Source organism: Marmota flaviventris, chromosome 10, assembly GCF_047511675.1.
Source record: "Marmota flaviventris isolate mMarFla1 chromosome 10, mMarFla1.hap1, whole genome shotgun sequence".
In the NCBI taxonomy this organism is placed as follows: Eukaryota; Metazoa; Chordata; class Mammalia; order Rodentia; family Sciuridae; genus Marmota; species Marmota flaviventris.
Window position 1 is genome coordinate 101,210,576 of NC_092507.1, and position 13,163 is coordinate 101,223,738.

Consider the following 13,163-nt stretch of genomic DNA (forward strand, 5'->3'; position numbering starts at 1 on the left):
TGAGAATGCGAAGAATGCAGAAACAGAACTTCTCAAAGTGAATCCCAGGACGAAATAACTTCGTTGGACCTTGCCTATGTGCCAGGCATTGTGCAGAGGGGCTTCACAACATTCCTCACAATAACCCCTGTGAGTGAGGTACATTCATTACCCCCAACCCATTTTACTGATGAGGAAGCTGACTCTTGGAACTTGCCAAGACCCAGGGCCCGGCCAGGCCAAACGTGGCGGGGACGCCCACGTGGCGGCCGGGAAGAGGAAAAATGGCGGGGGCGGGGCCGCCGGGCTTGGACGGAGGGGGCGGGGCCACGGACCTGGCGGGGCCTACGGCTGCGGAGGCTGGCGCGGCGTGGGCTGGGTTTCGGTGGGGTAGCACCTGTTGCGTGACTCCCCCACGGTCCAGCCGTGGGAGTCGGATCCCGAATGTCCAGGGAGTGTTGAAAGAAGCCTAGACGAGTTCCGGGTACCGTTCTCTGGTGAGCACGTGGTCTGCCCGCCTCTGAGTGCAGGACTGGGGGTCGGGACGCCGGGGTCTCAGAGGCCAGTGCGGCTGCCGTCGTCGGCGGGGATCCGTTTCCAGCCAACTAGCAATTTTGAAAAACTGCCTTACTTCCCCCTTCTCAGTGCCAGGGTGGGGGCCCTTGGAGCAAGTTGGCTGGGTTTGGGCCCCATCCCCTCTCCTCTTCCTCACCACCCGGCCTTCCCTTCTGGGCAGACCCTCGTGGGAGACTCCCTGGTGCCCCGCGGGACTCTGCCAGCATGGCCTCAGGTAAGTGTATGCGCTTGTGTTGCGGGAGGGAGTCTGGGACAGAGAAGTGCTGTGGCCAGGGCGACAAGAGGGTGGGGGTCTCAGTGCATCACAGCCTACAGAACTCAGGGACGGCGACCAACTCCTTCTGGAAGGGCCTGGGGAAGCTGAGCCTGAATGTGCAAAGACTGAAGCAAGTCAAGAAGAGTCTGGGGTCTTTTCCCTGGATCCCAGACTTGCCCCTGCCTCTTGGCCTCCCTGCTTTCTTAGAAGGCCGTTTCTGCTGGACAGTGGAATTTTCCCAGGACAGGCCCCTCCCTTCTGGACTGGGATTCTCAGTTTTGCACTCTCCTCCCAGAGCTGGACTACCCCTGGAACTGGGGGTCGGGTGGAGAAGAAAAAGGGGAACTCTGTCCCAGAGGCACTGGATTTTCTCCAGTACACTTGCGCTGCCCCTAGAGCAGTGTGCTCTGAGCTTGGAGGAGCTCAGGCTGGATTCCTGTTTATTATTATTATTTTTTTCTGCCAGGCTGGCTGGACCAGGTAGCCTGGACTTTGGCCCATTTGCTTTAGAGTCTGGGCAAAGGATGAGGGTTCCTGAGCCGGGTTAGTGCAGAGCTGGGGGCTGGCCCTGACCCATCTTATTTTATCCACCGTAACACCCATCAGGCACAGCCACCATCAGTCACGTCACTGCGGGGACCGAGGAGGGAGGGGAGGAATAAGGGGCAGGGATGGAGGCCCCACTCCGCGAGGTTGCCTAGACAACATCGGCAATCGTGGCCAGGGCCTCTTCCGCCTGCCGGGTGCTGCTTCCTGCATCAGTCACTCCCGCTGGGGGCGGGGCGGAGGAAGGGGTTGGATGTGGCAGAGCCTGGGCCCAGCCGGTGCTGCTCAGACTCCTTCATTGTCGCCTTGGCCCCAGCCATGGCATCGTATTCATCTGGCCCTGGCAAGTCCAAGGCCAAATATCCCTTTAAGAAGCGGGCCAGCCTGCAGTCCGCAGCTGCAGTGCCAGGTGAGTGTGTGCTTGTTTCTGGCCTCAGGCAACTGGCTCTGCCCCAGCACCTTCTGCCCAGGTCACTGCCCCTCTCAGGAAGGGGCCCTTTTCCTGCACTCTTTCTGCAGTGGTGCCCCTTGATCTCGGTTCCAGAGATGTCTGGCTTGAGAGTTGGTGTGCAGAGAGAGACGGGGTGGGGATGACCGAGGTTTCTATGTCAGGGATGCTGTCCTCTGTAACAAGGAGTGGGTGTGGGTGTGGGTGCAGCAAGAGGTGTGTGTGCACACGTGTCTGCGTGTGCAGATGCTAGGACTGCGTGTGAAGTGTGTGTGTGAATGGAGTGGGGGTGTGTGGGACTGACTGGTTTGTGGACTGGCCACCCTGATTGGTGCTTGTGTCTTTCCCAGACAGACTCAGGCTGTACTCCTGTGGCTGGTCTATCTTTCCAGGACCCCCTCCCTGGGGTTCTGACATCTGGGCACATCCATTGCTGGCCAGCATTCCAGAGCTCCAGGCTTGACTCTCTCTGCCGTCTGTTGTTTGCTTGTTCCTGTGTTGTGAGCCTCCTTAGGAGAGTGCTGCCCTTGGGGCAGACCTATGTGCTTTGTACTCTGCATCCTTTGGTTTGGTTCCCATTCTCTGGGCATCTCTGCACTGTATGGAGCCTGTGGTGTGATATGGTTGTGCTCATCTCAGTGAGGGCTCAACCTCCTGGGTGAGTGCTTACTGAGGACAGGTTCCAGCAGGCAGGAACCTGCTATCTGCTGCCTGTAGGCCTTGTGGCTAAGCAATGACCCCACTTTGATGACCAGGTCATACCAACCCTCCCAACCGCCCGCAGTTGTCCGTACCTATAGCCCAATTATAGGTATGGGGGTGGTACCAGGTGGCCAGAATCTTGGAGTTGGTGGAGTAGCCCTCTCTGGTTTTTGGTTGACTAACGTGTGAGTGTGGGTGTGGATGTGTGACACTGTCGTCAGGAACCTCTGGCACAAGTCCCAGTAGGAGAGACAAGTAGGTGCTGTCTTCTAGGCCTGGCCTCAGAGACTGTCCTCTTCCAGTATTTTCTTGTGCTATTGAAGATGCCTGGTTTGAAGTTTGTAATGTCCTGAGGGTCTGTTTCTCTGTGCCATTCAGAAGGTATATGCCCTGAGGCTAGCTCTGTATATGCTGCCTTTCTGTTGAACCAGGTGGTGGCCAGGTGGTGAGAGCATCTGATACTTGGGGCCCCAGCCTGCCAAGGCAGTGAGTGGGGAGATCCTGGTTTAGGGGGGTAATAGGTGGCCAGAATCTTGGAATTGGTGGAGTAGCCCTCTCTGATTTTGGTTGACTAACTTGTGAGTATGGGTGTAGATGTGTGGCACTGTGGTCAGGAACCTCTTGCACAAGTCCCGGGAGAAGAGACCAGTAGGTGCTGTCTTTTAGGGCTGGCCTCAGAGAGCATGGAGGTTACTGCCTGTGTGTCACCTCTAGTGAACCCCAGGTGGCTCTCTGCAGTGGCCTGGCAGGCAAGGGTGGTTCTGCCTGCTGGAACCTGTCCTGCACACCCCAGCATTGCTGTGCAGTCCCCAGGTCACCCTGCTAGGAGAGAGGATAAGATTAGGACCTTTGACTCTACTCCTGCTGAACCAGCACAGACCAGCCCTGGAAGCCTATGGTCTACTCTTCATGAGGGGTTAGAAGTGTTCTGGGACCTTATCTGGGGAGTAGTATATAGGCTCCAGGCTCTTGGGCAAGCAAAGACTTTACACCCTGAGGGTGGGGTAGGTGCCCATCTTTTCTTCCTCTTCCTACTGTGCCCTCTTCCAGGTAAGACATGGTGTCATACCGTCTCTGCCCCTGTCAAGTTTTGCTTTCTTTACTGTGCTTCTTTGCTCAACTGCCTTGGTCCTGGCCTAGGACTTTATAGAACATGTGCAGAGCATTTTCTCTGTGAGCCCTGGGGCTGTGGCTAGGCAGTGCAGGGGCCCCTTCTCATTGTTTACAGCCTACATCCAGAGATAGAAGCCATGTCATATGTGAGTCCTCTACATGCTAGTGCCCTTTCCCAAAGCTCTCCTCCTGGAGGGTTTGTCCTGATCCTGACAATTAGATGTAGAACAGGAGTTAGAGGTTTGGGGGCCATAAAGCCTTAGTATCTGGCTCTTACTTAGAGTGGGCCACTCCCCCAGCTGTTAGTCAGCTCTTCTTCCCACAGAGACCTTTTTTTTCCTCCTGAATGACCCCTTAGTCAGGGCCAAGAAGATAGTGGTGGGCAGAGGAAGCTGACCTGGGGTTGCTGGTTTCAGAGAGGAAGAGAGCTGCTGTCCCTTCTTTTCTTTCTTCCTATCCTTTGGCCAGCCAGCCCTTGCCTGCTTCTGTCCCCTAGGGCAGTGGTTTTAAGGAGGCTTAGCCCCTCCCTGCCAGCCTGCCCTGGCTGTATCAGCCTGCCTTGCTTCTTCTCCCCCTTGGGAGCCCTGCTTCTGGCTGGGCCACCCCAGTCCTGTAGAGCTTAAGCCTCCTACAGTTCAAGACTTTGTCTTATCTCCCAAATCTGATGTTCCTTCCCTGGGTTTCTGAGCCCCCTGAGCTCCCTCAACCCTCTACTCTGGCCATCCAGGGTCTCCCCTGCTTGCAGCTGCACTTGGTACAGCCCGTGCCGGCCCCTGAGCTGTCCTGGGGGACTGGCTGCAGCTTCACTCGGCAAACAGGCGGGCAAGGGGCACAGGGCTGCTGGCTGGAGCAGCCTGAACTCTGCAGGTAGGGTTCAGGCAGGACCAAGGTGAGCAGGGGAGGTGGTCTTGGATCTGGGACAGTCACCTCTTTCTTCCCTTTGTCCAGCTTGGAATCAGACCTAGAGTACTGGGAAATGGGCACAGAAACCTTAAGGCATGCTACCTGGGCAGAGCCTTTAATCCCTCCCCAAGTCAGGATAGAGAGGAGAAAGAGGGTGCTGGAGGGGTACACCCTGCACAGCTGTCTGGGAGAGCCAAATTGTCTGTGAAGAGCTCCGTACAGGGGAGGCTGGGCTGCTGAGCCCAGGGAGGGTCCTTCCTGGTGGGCCGAGAGCTCAGTCAGTCCCATAAAGGAACAGCTCCAAGGCCCTTCAAGTCGTGTCCTTATGCACATGAAGAGTTTTGCTCTTACTGGAGAAAGACCCCTGGCCTTTGAGGCTCCCTTCCCAGGGCTCTCCACGGGGCCTCCGGCCCAGATCCTGGGGCCTCTGAGTGGCGCAGACTGTTTGTGGCAGCTTCCTTTGGAGGGGCAGCCAGCAGTGGGAGGGGCAGGTTGGGGCCAAGCCACATCTTGGCAGCCCTGGGGTCCTGGGGAGAGGGCAGGCCTCCAGGGAGAAGCCAGGGTTCCCTGCCAACCAGGCCTTTCCCTTCCCTGAGGACTGGTTCCCTAGGTCAGAGCTGAGTGCCTGCTGTGGCCTCCCCTGCCCTGTAGGTCTGGGATTGCAGGGGGCCTCTGGCCCCTTTGAGTAGAAGATCTGCTAGTCCAAGGGCCGGTCTGATCCTGGATCAGCTGCTCTGGAGGCTGTGGGCTAGAATCCTGGGTGTAGCCAGCCACCTGGTCCTTGCCTGCTGTATGTCTCTCTGTGTGTGTCTCTGTAGTGTATACACATGTACAGGTGTGTCTGCCTGTGGGGGATAACATGGTAGATTCTCATGACCCCAGGGAATGCGCCCTTATCTGGGCCTCAGGTGAATTGAATGAATCCACTTGTCTTGGGGCAGATGCAGGACCTCCATCCCTGAGCCTGGGATGGTGAGGGGTCCTTCCTTGTACTGGGCTGTGGGTGAGGTCCTTTAGGAGCCACTCAGAGGCACCTTCCTCAGCCTCTGTGGAGGGACTTCCCACTGTCCAGGCCCTGGACTCCCTCAGGGACTGGCCTGGGACAGGCAGCGGCCCTTGGCTTCCAGGGCACCCAGGCCCTGCCCATCCCCACCCTTGACCCTGACATCACTGTCTCTGCAGAGGCTCGGGGTGGTCTGGGGGCCCCTCCGCTGCAGTCTGCCCGATCCCTGCCGGGCCCCGCCCCCTGCCTCAAGCACTTCCCGCTCGACCTGCGCACGTCTATGGATGGCAAATGCAAGGAGATTGCCGAGGTATCGCCTGGCACCCCCCTCCCCTCACCCCATGCCCCGCCTCTGTTCCCACACCCCTCTGTCTCAGCTGCCTCACCTCAAGCTTGGCTGTCCCTGATCCTCAGTCTCTCCCAGGAACCCCAGCTCCTGCTGCCCACACCCACGCCCAGGTTCTGCAGGGGAGGGCTGGGGCTGAGGGCCCAAAGGAGAGGCCCCCTGACCTGTGTTGCCTCCCTCCTGCCAGGAGCTGTTCAGCCGCTCGCTGGCTGAGAGTGAGCTCCGAAGTGCCCCATATGAGTTCCCTGAGGAGAGCCCCATTGAGCAGCTGGAGGAGCGGCGGCAGCGGCTGGAGCGGCAGATCAGCCAGGATGTCAAGTGAGCCTGGCACAGAGCCTGCCCAGTGCCCCTCTGGCTTCTTTCTTGTTCCATCCTCCCTTTGAGATCTACCTGGGAGCACAGGCTTTGAGGCCAGGCTGTTAGGTTCTGGTTTTGTCTTCTGTCCACTGGGGTGGCCTGGAATATGCTGTTTAACTTCAGGGTCTGCTTTCTTACCTCCAAGGTCGGGTGAGCAAAGCATAGGGTCCTACAGTCTTGCCTGTGAGGATCACATGTGACAAACTCTGCATAGCACCTAGTGTAGTACTGGAGCCTGGGAGCCAGAGCGACCCTCCTGTTCTTCTGACCTCTTGCTCCTCTTGCCTCTAGGCTGGAGCCAGACATCCTGCTTCGGGCCAAGCAAGATTTCCTGAAGACGGACAGTGACTCAGACCTACAGTGAGCAGGGCAGGGGTGCACACACAGGGGAGGTGGAGCTGGGGCCTGGCTGCACGAAGTGTGCTCCAGCCCCTCCCTTGTATGCCTCCCCCCTCCTGTAGGCTTTATAAGGAGCAAGGTGAAGGCCAGGGGGATAGGGGCCTGCGGGAGCGTGATGTGCTGGAGAGGGAATTTCAACGGGTCACCATTTCCGGAGAGGAGAAGTGTGGGGTGAGTGTGGGGCGAGGTTTTGGATTTCCATCTCTTTCTGTCATGTCCAAGGGAGCTCCCAGGCTGGGGGATTTCCCAGCCTGGGGAGCTGAGGATAAGGCCTGCAGAAAGTGTTTCTCATTCCTAACAGCTGGAGGGACAGAGGGTCTGGCTGGGAGCTCCCTGATATGCTGGGACCAGAGTAGGCTACCTGTTCCTGGGTCTAGGCCTGCAGGAGGTGGGGATGGTGTGAGGTCTGGGGAAAGCCACAGGGAAGAGGTGCTCGTGAGTCTTGAGTCTGGGTCAGAGACTGAGGAGAGTGACTGCGTGTGTTCCCCCGCAGGTGCCATTCACAGACCTACTGGATGCAGCCAAGAGTGTGGTGCGGGCACTATTTATCCGGGAGAAGTACATGGCCCTGTCGCTGCAGAGCTTCTGCCCCACCACCCGCCGCTACTTGCAGCAGCTGGCAGAGAAGCCCCTGGAGACACGGACCTTTGAGCAGGGCCCCGACACCCCTGTGTCTGCTGGTGGGACTCTTATCCCTGATGTTCCCCAAGTGCCCTGGCCTCCTGCCTTGCCCATGTCTCCCCATACCCAGGATAATTCCAGCTTCTTGAACACCCAGAGGGTGGAAGTTGGAGCTGGAGCTGTACTCTAGGACCTTTTTTTAAAAGTTTTTTCTAGTTGCCAATGGCCCTTATTTATTCATTCATTCATTCATTTATTTATATGTGGTGCTAAGAATTGAACCAGTGCCTCACACATGCTAGGCAAGTGCTCTACCACTGAACCACCACCCCAGCCCTCCTTCTGGGACCTTTGATGGATGTCTCATTCCCTCTAGAGCCTCTGGGCTGGATCGCAGCTGATCTGGGGGAGCCCTGGTCCTAACTCCACCGTTTCCACCCTTACAGATGCCCCAGTGCACCCCCCTGCTCTGGAACAGCACCCATACGAGCACTGTGAGCCAAGCACCATGCCTGGGGACCTGGGCTTGGGTCTGCGTATGGTGCGTGGCGTGGTGCATGTCTATACTCGCAGGGATCCTGATGAGCAGTAAGATGGGTGTGGTGTGTGCTAGGGGATGGGGGAGATGACATCTGGGAGGTGCATGGCTTCCTTTCCTTACCCAAGCTTCCCCACTTGCAGTTGCTCTGAGGTGGAGCTTCCATACCCAGACCTACAGGAATTTGTGGCTGATGTCAATGTGCTGATGGCTCTGATTATCAATGGCCCCATGTGAGTTCTTTCTGGTCACTCTGCTTGCTTCCTAGCCCAGATTCTCCAGCCCTAGCACTGCCCTGTTCTGTCCCATATCTGTTACCTGGGCTCTGGTCTCCCCACCCCACCCCAGTCACCAAGTCCTTGACCTTCCCTCAGTCTGCAGCCCTCTTGGCCGCCTCTGTCTTGGACCCTCCTGCCTCTTCTTGTGCTCTGCTGCCTGGGCTCTACCCAGGTTCCTCCCTCAGGGCCTGAGTCCCTGCCTTGCTGCCTTCCTACTGCCCAGAAAATCATTCTGCTATCGCCGGCTGCAGTACCTGAGCTCCAAGTTCCAGATGCATGTACTGCTTAACGAAATGAAGGAACTGGCTGCTCAGAAGAAAGTGCCACACCGAGACTTCTACAACATCCGCAAGGTGGGTCTTCACCTGTGGCCCTCTTTGTGTCCTGACTGTGCACCTCTGCCTGGCCTCCCTATCCAGGGCCTGGGATCCCCACTCAGCATCCAATATGGGGAGCCCTCTCCCATCTCACTGTGCTGGCCCTAGACCCTCTGGGCATTTGGTAGGCTCAGCAGTGCCCTGTTCCACTCTAGGTGGACACACACATCCATGCCTCATCCTGCATGAACCAGAAACATCTGCTGCGCTTCATCAAGCGGGCAATGAAGCGGCACCTGGAGGAGATTGTGCATGTGGAGCAGGGCCGTGAGCAGACTCTGCGGGAAGTCTTCGAGAGCATGAATCTCACTGCCTATGACCTGAGTGTGGACACACTTGACGTGCACGCGGTCTGTCCCCATGCATGAGCTGGGGGGTTGGGTTAGTGCAGGAGGTGAGGGTCAGGGGTGACCTGGGCCTGCCCATCTCCCCCAGGATAGAAACACCTTCCACCGCTTTGACAAGTTCAATGCCAAATACAACCCTATTGGGGAGTCTGTCCTCCGAGAGATCTTCATCAAGACCGACAACAGGGTTTCTGGGAAGTACTTTGCTCACATCATCAAGGTATGGAGGCAGCCTAACCTACTGAGCTGCAAGCCTGGGTATAGGTGGGGTGAGGGGACAAGGGACTTAAGAGGTCTGACTGAACATGCATGGCAAGTGTGCAGAGGGTGGGAGAGGAGCCTAGGTGTGGCAGCTATTCTGCACATGTCTAGGAGGTGATGTCCGACCTGGAGGAAAGCAAATACCAGAATGCAGAGTTGCGGCTATCCATTTACGGGCGCTCGAGGGATGAGTGGGACAAGTTGGCACGCTGGGCCGTGACTCACCGAGTGCATTCTCCTAATGTGCGCTGGCTCGTGCAGGTGCCCCGCCTCTTGTGAGTGTCCCTTGAAATGGGAGGAAATACCAGGGCTGTATTCAAGGGGGCCTGTCTTGCCTCCTGTCCTCCTGGGACTGGGAACCTCTCCCTGCCCGGCTGAGCCCTCCAAGTACAAGGAGAGGCCTCCCTGGCCCAACCACAGTCTATCCAACCTGACCACCCTGGCATCCCCACTTTCCCAGTGTAGTTCACACATGCTTCTGTGTTCTTGGGCCAGCTCTGACCCTTACCTTCTTTCTGGGTTAATTCCTATTGGCTCTGACCGATTGTCTCACCTACAGTGACGTGTACCGCACCAAGGGCCAGCTGGCCAACTTCCAGGAGATGCTGGAGAACATCTTCTTGCCATTGTTTGAGGCTACTGTGCACCCTGCCAGCCACCCGGAGCTGCACCTTTTTCTGGAGCATGTGAGGGAAGGGTGGCAGGGGCTGGGTGTGGGCAGGACAGCCAGGCTCAGGCCCAGCCACCAGCTTTGGGATTGACCACGAATTCCTATACCAGGTGGATGGTTTTGACAGCGTGGATGATGAATCCAAGCCTGAGAACCATGTCTTCAACCTGGAGAGCCCCCTCCCTGAGGCTTGGGTGGAGGAAGACAACCCACCCTATGCATACTACCTGTACTACACCTTCGCCAACATGGCCATGTTGAACCACCTGCGCAGGTACCTGTGCCACCCAGTGCTGATCCTCTGCTAGCGGTCACGTGTGTGCCGAGGTGGGGCTGTGGAGCTGACCCTGTCTTCATGCCCCCCCAGGCAGAGGGGTTTCCACACGTTCGTGCTGAGGCCACACTGTGGGGAGGCTGGGCCCATCCACCACCTGGTATCAGCCTTCATGCTGGCGGAAAACATCTCCCATGGGCTGCTTCTACGCAAGGTCAGGGTCTACACCCCAGGCTCCCCTCACAGTTGTTTACCTTCCTTTGAACCTTTGGACTCTTTCAGCAACTGATCCTCCTCACCCTGACCCACAGTCGGATTCCTCCTTCCCATTGTAACTAATGTTCTCTACCCTAGACTAGGCCCTTCCAGGCTAGGCCTCTACTTGGGTTCTGGCTATAACTTGAATTCTCAAATCAGGTCTAACCTGGACCCATCCTCCAACATGCACTACCTGCTACTGTGGCCCAGACCCTCCCATCCCCCAACCAGCATTCTCTTCTCTGCTTCAAAGCCATCTAACTGGTCCTCCCTCTTTTGTGTCTGCCCAGGCCCCAGTCCTGCAGTACCTGTATTACCTGGCCCAGATTGGCATTGCTATGTCCCCGCTCAGCAACAATAGCCTCTTCCTCAGCTACCATCGGAACCCGCTACCTGAGTACCTGTCCCGTGGCCTCATGGTCTCGCTTTCTACTGATGATCCTCTACAGTTTCACTTCACCAAGGTCAGAGACCAGCAGGCAACTTGGGACACTAGGGTATCTGGGTTGGTGCTGCCTCCTGCTGGGGATATGCTACAGCCTAAGTGGAAGTTCTACAGGACAGGATGGGAGCAGGGAGGGGCTGCAGGGCCAGGTGCACCTATCTGAGGGATCCTGGCCTATGCAGGAGCCGCTGATGGAGGAATACAGCATTGCCACTCAAGTGTGGAAGCTCAGCTCCTGTGACATGTGTGAGCTGGCCCGCAACAGTGTGCTCATGAGTGGATTCTCACACAAGGTACTAATACCTGCCTACCTGGGCCTTGACTCTGCCTTTCTCTTCCCTTCCTCCATATTTGGGGTCCTGACCTTGTCCCTGGGATGATTGGGAGTAGGCTGCAGCCCTGCCCATTACTCACATGTCCTGCAGGTAAAGAGCCACTGGCTGGGACCCAACTATACCAAGGAGGGCCCTGAGGGCAATGACATCCGCCGCACCAATGTGCCAGATATACGTGTGGGCTACCGCCATGAGACTCTGTGCCAGGAGCTGGCACTTATCACACAGGCCGTCCAGAGTGAGATGCTGGAGACCATCCCGGAGGAGGCGGGTGTTGCCACAAGCCCAGGGCCTCAGTGAGCCTGGCCCTTGTGGTGCCCACCCCATCTCAGCACCTTGACCATGAGTTGTTTTCAGACCCCTCCCATCCTGTTGTACTCTGCATGTCTCCATCCTTCTTTGTTTCTGTTCTGCATGTCTCTGACCATGTGCTGTCCCTGGGCCACCTCGGTGAACGTGATGCTCAGGAATTTGCTTTACTGTTGTTTGACTCAGGTGGTACCCGATGGCCAAGATTTAAGGGCTGACCCCACTGGTGGCCCTGTCCTAGGATCCTCAGAAACCTGGCTGTCTTTTGGGTACCTCTAAGTGTCCACAGGGACTTGGAAGGGTTGTCCCCTTTAGCTAACCAAGGTTGAACCAATCGACCAAGGCAAAAGGAGCTGGCCCCTTTTGCCCCTGGGGGCCTGCCTGGGCAAATCCGAGCTTTGGCTAGAGTTGAAGTTTAGTCCCCTGTCCTGTTATGTGACTGAGGGGCTGTTGAGAGGGCCCTGTACACTCTGCTGTAGGCACAGGTTCCTGAGGCCTTGTGGAACTCCAGCAGCCATGTCCTGGGCAGAGCTGGGCTTGAGCTCGCTCAGAGCCTGGACTGCCTGGCCTGAGGTGATGGACTTGGGCCTTGGAGGTGCTGGACCACTGCCTCTGCCAAGTCACTGCCCAGCAGCCTTTTCCGTTTTTTCCCTGGTCCATGTGCTTCTCTGGTGTTAGCTTCCTATGCCTCTGTGGGAGGGGGCAACTGCCCTGTGCTGTGTCTGGGGCCACTGCAGCTGGAGGGTGCTGGATCTGCCACTAGCCCTGTGGGGTATCCGTTTTGTAATCCCCAGATCTTTGACCAGCCCAGGATCCCAGCTGGCCCCCTATGTTGTGTTCTGGACCGAGGCCTTTGCTGTGAAAAGCAGTGTTTCATATGACCCATCTTTCCTAGTGCATGAGAAATAAAGGTTATTTAAGTAACAAGACAGGAGGAGTCTCTGTTGGGAGAGGGAGAGCTGTTGGGGGTGCTGTGGTTGGGTGCCAGGGACATTCTGAATGGAGGACCAGCACATTCTGATGGGAGCGGCTTGTACACTTGGACATGGACAGAGGGAGCTATAGGACAGAAGAGATGCCCAGTGGGCCTTCATCCAACTTGCCGCCTCTGAGTCTGGCCCCAGGTGTGGGGCACATTCGTGTCATACCAGCTTGAAAGATGATGGCCCTTCCTACCTTTTATTTCATGTGCATTTGCAGCCGGTTGCTGTGAGCATACACCCTTACAAGCCACCTGAGACCAGGACTTCTGAGACATCAGGATCTGGGGAGCTTGTTTAAAATGCCCTTTCTAGGTCCCACCTTTAGAGATCCTGATTCAGAGGTGGAAGTTGTGGTGCAGATACCAGCAATGCCCCCAGAGATTCAAGGCTTCAAACCCAGCCTTAAGCAATTCTGCTTTTGTCTTGCACCCACTGCACTGTTTTCAGAGCACCTCCTTGGCGTGGAGGCTGCTGGAGCCTTTTGCCTGTATGAGGAAGGGAATTGTAATATGCCCTGGGCTGTGCAGGGCCCTGGGTGGGCAACAGGGAGGCCTGTCATGGTTGCTGCTTCGCAGCGAAGGAACTGGGGGCTGGCTGCCTCAGAAACAATCAGCCCTAAAATAGCTCGAGGCTATAATTGAGGGTCTGGATGCTGGAGGCTGTGGGCCACTCCTCCCCTCTGTCAGTAGTTCTGCCCCTGATGGCCTTTCTTGGCAGGCGATGAGTGCTTGTGCACCTGGCCCCAGCCTCCCCAGCAGGTGCCCTGGGCACCCTGGGCAGAGCTCCCCTGATCCTCCTGCCTCCCAAAGGCTGCCAGCCAGGCCTCTGGTGAGGACCCA

At 57.1% G+C, this 13,163-nt stretch overlaps 1 protein-coding gene across 6 annotated transcripts; it reads left to right on the top strand.

Annotated features, from left to right (window-relative positions):
- The first annotated feature begins 344 nt into the window (after positions 1-344).
- Ampd2 (adenosine monophosphate deaminase 2) lies at positions 345-12,270 on the top strand. Of its 6 annotated transcripts, XM_071618156.1 has the most exons (19): positions 345-476; positions 716-769; positions 5,706-5,836; positions 6,060-6,190; positions 6,521-6,589; positions 6,691-6,799; positions 7,122-7,308; positions 7,696-7,837; positions 7,916-8,020; positions 8,289-8,418; positions 8,598-8,792; positions 8,878-9,009; positions 9,162-9,325; positions 9,610-9,736; positions 9,831-9,994; positions 10,088-10,208; positions 10,543-10,716; positions 10,880-10,990; positions 11,123-12,270. In XM_071618156.1, the coding sequence occupies exons 2-19, from the start codon at positions 760-762 to the stop codon at positions 11,330-11,332; spliced, it is 2,412 nt and encodes an 803-aa protein (XP_071474257.1). In that variant the 5' UTR covers positions 345-476; positions 716-759; the 3' UTR covers positions 11,333-12,270. The 6 variants fall into 6 exon arrangements, with proteins under 6 accessions (XP_071474257.1, XP_027777805.2, XP_071474259.1 ...); XM_071618155.1 differs by lacking the exons at positions 345-476; positions 716-769 and adding an exon at positions 1,621-1,766; XM_027922000.2 differs by lacking the exons at positions 345-476; positions 716-769 and adding an exon at positions 1,622-1,766 and having other exon boundaries at positions 7,931-8,020.
- Positions 12,271-13,163: the final 893 nt, after the last annotated feature.